Below are 7,002 nucleotides of genomic sequence, written 5' to 3' on the forward strand. Positions count from 1 at the left end.
TAAAACTTGTGCAATAAACATCTGGTGAGACACAGATCATGACAAGGTCAGGAAAACATGTCTGAAGCTTTAAACATTCCCAGGATCACCTCAAAGGGTGTAAAACAGCAGAAGTAGGGAATAACCAGGACTCTCGCTAGAGTTGGACGACCAGCCAAGCTGAGCAACCAAGGACCAAGTCAACGACCAAGAACGGTTATTCTACGAGCTTTGGAAGTCATCTGCAGAAATAAGAGAAACCTGCCTGAAGGACAATCATCTCAGCCACACTCCTTCAATCAGGGCTTTATTGTGGGCTGACGAGACAGAAGACACCCTTGAGTAAGATGACATCTGACAGCACTCTCGGAGTTTGCCAAATGGCATTTAAAGAAGTGCCTGAGGAAAAGTCAACACCAAGATGCTGGAGTGGCTTTAAGACGAGTCCTGACTGTCGCTGAGCAGCCCAACCAAAGCTCAGACTTTAACCCCACCAAACATCTGTGGAGAGACCTGAGGATGTTCAGACGGACGCTTCCTGTCCAATCTGAAAGAATTGAAGAGATAAACTGGCCAAATCCAGGTAAACAAAGCTTGGAGAGACTTTCCTAAGAACACCCAAAGATGTAATTGCTGCCATAGGGACTTGTACAAGTACTGAAAAAAAAGGTTTTAAATCCTTTACAAAAAAAAAAAAAAACAATTTGCTAAAATCCCTATAAACATGTTCTCACTTTGTCAAGGTGGATTTTTGAGTTTAAGTTTGGCATCATCCACTTCATCCATGTAAAATAAAATCTACGACTCAATCAGTTGTTCAAAAAGTGAGGAGGTTTGAATGCTTCTGAATCAGTGACAGCTTTTAACAATATGGTCATATATCCCTATGAAAGGTTGTGGTGTAGAAGTATTCGCTAACATTACTAATACTTTATGTATCCAGTGTACAGTTACTAGTTAGCTTCTTCCACCACTGTTCATTACATTCAGTAACTTGAATTTTGCTGAAAAAAGGATTAAGACATTCTGTTAGCGTTTGTTAATAGCACACCAAGAGCAAACGAAGGGCCTAAATGGAGAAGTTAAATCAATAAATCAATGTTTAACAAGTCTTAGCTTCACCTATTTTATCTTTTTTTCAAAATGGACATCGGATGTTATTGATTGGCTCCTGATTGATTTTAGATTACCCTGCTATGGGTGAAAAGAAGCAGTGCATGTCATTGCCTTTTTAAACAAAAGATAACCGACTCTCGTTCCCTGTATTCAACTGAAATAACGTTGCATTTAAATGACTTTTTGTCATCTGTAATCAAATCAAATAATGGGAAGGACTCGGGTATCTGAATTACAAACCCATTTCCTGAAAAACGTTGGGACACTGTAAAAGGTAAATAAAAACAACAGGTGATTGGCAAATCATGTGAACCCATGTTGAATTGGAAAAAAGAACAAAGACCACATCAAATGCCAAAACTGAGAAATTTTATTGTTCCATGAAAAATGCACGGTGATTACAAATTTGATGGTAGAAACATGTTCCAACAAAATTGGGACGGGGCAACAAAAGACTGGAAAAATGTGTGATACTAAAAAAAAAAAACTGGTGTAACATCTCAACTAATTAGGCTAATTGGTAACAAGTAAGTAACATTTAATTTGAACATATGATTGGGTATAAAAAGAGTATTCCAGAGAGGCAGAGTCTCTCGGCAGTGAAAACGGGCAGATGTTCATCAGTCTCAGAGATTGTGTGGTTAAACAGTGAAACCATCTAAGAATAATGTTTGTCGATGGAAAACTGCAAAGAATTTGGGGATTTTCTCATCTGCGGTACATAAAATCATTAAAAAAATCCTGAGAAATCTCTGTAAGCAAAGGAGAAGGCCAAAGAGATGGCAGAGATCTTCAGGCCCTGAGGCAGCACTACTTTAAAAACAGACACTTCTCTAGTGGAAATCATTGCTGGGGCTGAGGAACACTTCTGAGGTTTTGGAGCAATAAGCTGCCATCCAGACGGCGTCATGCTTACATTAAATATGTTGCTGGCATCAAATTCAAAATGAGCTTTCCAAAAAAAAAAAAAAAAAAAAAAAAAAAAAATTCTCAGTTTCAACATTTGATATGTGGTCTTTGTTCTATTTTCCATTAAATATTTGTTAACATGATTTGTTATGATACTGTTTTTATTTACATTTTACACAGAATATGAACTTTTTTCAGCGCAGGGTTGTAATCAGTCCCTTAGTCATCCATGTTATATTTCTTGTGCATCATTTTGAAACCTGAATATACAAAATGTCTGTTGTGACCTGTTTCCTTCTAATTAAAGTCAAAAAATGCAAAATTAGCCATCTGGCCTTATGTTCTTTCAGAGTCTGAGGCTTCAGATATACTGTAACTTACATGGCAGGACGAAAATCTAAACCAGATGCACATTTCCTTGATGTTCCTTACGACTACAGCACCAAAGGCTAACAGAGGACATAAACAATCACACAAGAACGGGAAATATAGTTACATTAAATCTTCAAATAGCATTTGGATCAAGGATGTATAAATAGTATCTGTACAACAGGCAGTGAAACAAGAACACTGTGATTTATGTCAATTTAATGAACTAGTTTTCTTTTTTGTGTTTTTAAAATGTCACCGTGTGCACATTAACCACAAGATATGATTTCACCGCACTAAATTTATCTCGGGCTACGACAGAGGGAGGTTAAGCATACAACAGAAAAACATCTCTAGGACATACCTCTGTACAGAATTCAGCGCTTAGTCGAAGTACTTAAAATAATTGGCCTATATTTGGGCAGTACAGTATCTCCCTCTGCACAATAATGTAGTAAATCAATCACTGCTTGGTTAAAGCAAAAAAAAAAAAATCCTGTGTCTAACCTGGAGAGTTTTTTATTACCTTGAATTGTACCTCGCTGTGCTAAAAATCACTATGTTCTGCATGTTAAGTAGACTGGAGGAGAGATTCCAAATATAAAATACAAATTTGTTTAAGGCTCATGAAAATGTTTCCACTCTGGAGGGATTAAAAATAGGATTCATCTGAAATGGTGGGGAGGTGGGAGGGATGGAGGGGGTCACTTCAAATCACTGCTTTGACTGCATGTTTGTATTATCCAGAGTGGAGTCAGTGATGAGGAGCATAGGTTGACCGAAGACTGGTTCACACTAAATGCTTTGCTTTCCCTGCTTCTTTAATCAAATGCACATTTTCCTGTCCTCCGTAATAAATGTCTTCCAAGACGGTGTATGACCAATGATTTCAAAAAGCAATAATGCAGAGAAATGGATAAATCCCCCCCACCCTCCCCACCCACCCCACCCCACCTCGCACACAGGATGCTCTGGAAAAAGAAACTGTGTCGTCTAGTAAAATTCCATCAGCATACACTCAAAAAACCCCATAAAAACCTTTTCAATCTATATGTTAATGCCACGAATTAAAATTTAATAACAAGAGATATTGAAAAGCAGACTTGAATTATACAAAAATAAATCCTGAAAGATCAGGCCCCTAAAATTAGAAATTCAGGGCTGCATCCGGACTGCTGCTAAACCCTTGTAGGCTGGCAGATTAAATTTTTGATGAAAATCAAAATTACACTGCACACTGACGCAGGCGCAGCAAACCTGGCACTATTGTGATTTATGGATTCATTAAACCCGCGGGAGTTTCCCCCCTCCCCTTTTCACTCAAAGAAATGAGATTTGCTTTGCTGAAAATTTGTATTTTCAGAAAAGCTACTCAGGCTGTGCTCTACCTTCAGAAATGGTCAAGGAAAAAAAAAGAAGCTTCTGTGTATATAACCACTGCACGTAAACAGGCCTAATTTTCATTGCTGCAGCAATTGAACATCCCTATGCATTATTCATGAAGCCAATAAGGTTCATTTTTACAAAAGGAAGAGGCTGGAAAAATATGTGCAGAATGCACAGAATTTTTTTAATGCAGCACTCCCAACCCCTGAAAAGCCATTCCCTCGAGACTAATTTAAGTGAAGCCATTTTCTGACATTTTCAACATGCCACTAAGAGAACGTAAGGTGTTTAAAAGGATGTATGTTTTCCAGACACATTTAAGGATGATCTGCGATTGTATACTAAAAAAGATCTGGCAAGACATCAAACACAGAAACCAAATAACACTGCTTACCTGAAAGCTTTAAATGAAAAGTGAAACCTCTGTAGTAAGTTAATGGGAATTAGAGCAGCAGCTACGTTTCAAACCGTGCAACCGACAGGCCGTAAATATGATCCCTCACCATCTTGTGTTTATCACAGCCTGGAGGGACAAGTTTCACCTCTCCATCCAAACTATTCGCTCCAAATATCCTCTGTGAAACAAAGCTTTTGTTCATTAAGGTACTGACAGCTCAGCATTCCTCTTACCTTAATTAAAACGAGAACACTCCTAAAATACAATCCCCATTAACAAAAATCGGGGTTTGAAGGTGCTTTTTTCTTTTTTGCTGAAACACTGCAGCATTATTCCTGAGGGCTTTATAACTTATTACTTGGTCCTTCAGGTATTCTGCATATAAACATTCCCATCACTCAGACTGATCCAACCCTATTAAACTCAGGACACTGGTTGCCTCTCTTCAGCTTTGTATTTCAGCTGAAACTAGACTTTTCAGGCAAAAGGTCAGAATTTACACCCAGATTTTTGCATACCAACCACACAATTTCCACTAGCTCTTTTGAATTGAATGAATACAGATTTGAAGGTCAGCATTAAAATTACCCACAGCAAAAAGGCCTCTTGCAGTTTTCCCGTACATTAAAATAAAAGCAAGCCATGCAAGATGGGAAACTGTTTGGCGTCTGCAGGATTAATATAAACAGTAGAGGCAATGCTTGTGATTGTTTTTCCTGCCGTCAAATTATGCTGACATGGGCTTTCTTCTTCCAGAGCTGTTCAGTTCACTTTGGATTGCTTCTTTTTTTTTTTCCACTTTCCAATCTCTAGAAATAAAAAGCCCAAATTGTTTTAAATTGACCGTGTGATAATTCAAAACTGTGTACCAATTGATACACATAAACACTCATGCAAAAAAAAACAATTCAATAGAGGCTGCAAAAGCAGTTTGTGTGTGTTGGATTGAAGACTTGCAGGATGGATTTATTTTTTTTTTTTGCTATATTTTGTCTGCATCTAAAAGACTGCAGAGACAATAAAAGATTTCCCAAATGACTCTTTAAAAAATTCTCAAACCATCAACCTAATGATTCAAGACCAAAACACTCAGCATGAATAACACCAAAGAGGAAAACGAATTAACTTGCACAATGCTTTGAAGGCAGTTTTTTTTTTTTTTTTTTTTTTTTGAAAAGGTCATTTTGCACCAATTTGCCCAAAAAGCACATTTCATCGGAGTCTGATCTAAACACATACAAAACGGCGTCTGTGCATTTCAGAAGCATAAAATACACCCTGACACAAATTCACTAGCATTCAATATAACAAACAAGTCTCAAAACTAGTCTCGTTACAATTTCTAATTTCCCCCAAAACGGCTGCCTACAGGTGGCGCCAACGGCACCCACGATTTTAAATCCTCTATCTTTCCCCCAAAAAATAAAAGTCGAAATGTAATTTGGACATGACGACACTTTGTTTCGGGTTTTCTTGCCCATCCACGATGAACAGCCAGCCGGCAAAATGCAACCAAAAGTAGGCTTACTGTTGTGCGGAGTGTCAGAGAAGCAACTCCGGAGCCCTGCTGCCCAAAATTTGCAGGAAAATTCACAAAACATGGCTGCAGGAGGTTTTTGTGTTTCAGATTGTTCCTCCCCTCGTCGTCCTTCATGTTGCCACTATCGCCCGGTCCCTTTGATCAAAGCGACATAAACAGCGTTTCCCCCCCTGTGATGGTGAATATGTGAGCAAACGAGGTAACAGACGAGCACGCAGCAGTTCAACACAAACTTCATTACGAAAATTTAGGCAAAAAAAACAACAAAAAACAACATCAACAGATTAGGTCTATTTGAGATGGCTTCAAAGCCTGCACCGAGACACCGCCAGGTCTCCGCGTCCGTGAGGCTGAAACTTAACATCCGCTACACAAATTTCTAAAAAAAAAAAAAAAAAAAAAAAAAAAAATTTAGGATTTCTAAATCATAAAAAAAAAAAAAGGCAAACAGCGGTTTGACATACCTCCAAAAACGATGCAGCTCATGCGAAACAGGCTCCCCCGCTCCAGAAACCTTCCCTCCCCGACCAGAGGTGACTGCACAACTGCTTCCTCAAAAAAAAATTGTGAATTAGTTATGAGAATTTCCAAATGATAAAAAAAAAAATTTCCTCCTCGGCTTTTTTTTTTTTTTTTTTCCTCCCCTCTCCTCTCCACGACTCGCTACGTTACATTTTAGTAAAGCGTAATGGCGTAATGAGTCGTGGATGTGCCGAGGTGTTAATCGGTCCGTGCAAAGCTCTCCGTCGCTGCCTTGCACGGCGGGTTTGTGTTGCGGTTCCTCCTGTGGAAATTTTCGTCCGCCATATACAAGGGCAGATTCCGAAATTGCAGCGCCACACCGGCCTGTGCATTTAGCCCACAGGAGAAAAAAGAAAAGGAAAGAGCAAAAAAAGTCTGGGAAGAAGACAGAAAAATGGGTTGGCCGACGGTGAGGTGACACGGGGAAAAAACAGACGAGAAATTACGCAGAGGAAAAAATTCCCCATTTGAACCGAAACAGGACAACAGGAGACTTTTTCCCTGCAGCTGCACTGTGGTATCGGAACATCAGGGGTTTATTAGTTGATTTAGATGATAGTTTCCGGTTAGGTCCATGTTCAAACCTGTTTGGCTGAAATTCTCTGTAAAAGTACCAGAGCACCTTGATCAGATAAATGTTCCAGTTTCCAGATGTTTATAGAGGCCTAGTTCCTCATTTAAATGGAAAGTAAAAATAGAAGCGACCCATGGTCTACTTACTCCTGAATATGTCAAAGATGTATGTTCTCTGCTTGTTAATGTACAAAATACACCAAAAATAAAA

The 7,002-nt window shown here is 38.8% G+C and overlaps 1 protein-coding gene across 4 annotated transcripts in view; it reads right to left on the bottom strand.

The window, feature by feature from the left end:
* Positions 1-6,620, bottom strand: part of znf618 (zinc finger protein 618) — a 29,498-nt gene extending 22,878 nt beyond the window's left edge. For 3 of the 4 annotated variants that reach the window (XM_069715281.1, XM_069715279.1, XM_069715280.1), the window contains exon 1: positions 5,685-6,068. In XM_069715281.1, coding sequence (XP_069571382.1) covers positions 5,685-5,810 — 126 coding nt within the window. In that variant the 5' untranslated portion in view covers positions 5,811-6,068. Of the gene's footprint in view, positions 1-5,684; positions 6,069-6,160 lie in introns of those variants that run through there. The other variant, XM_069715282.1, reaches the window with a different exon arrangement.
* Positions 6,621-7,002: the final 382 nt, after the last annotated feature.

This window comes from Brachyistius frenatus, unplaced genomic scaffold (genome assembly GCF_029030835.1).
Source record: "Brachyistius frenatus isolate BFR_SWC_R1_liver_20210118 unplaced genomic scaffold, ASM2903083v1 Contig_140, whole genome shotgun sequence".
NCBI lineage: Eukaryota > Metazoa > Chordata > Actinopteri > Embiotocidae > Brachyistius > Brachyistius frenatus.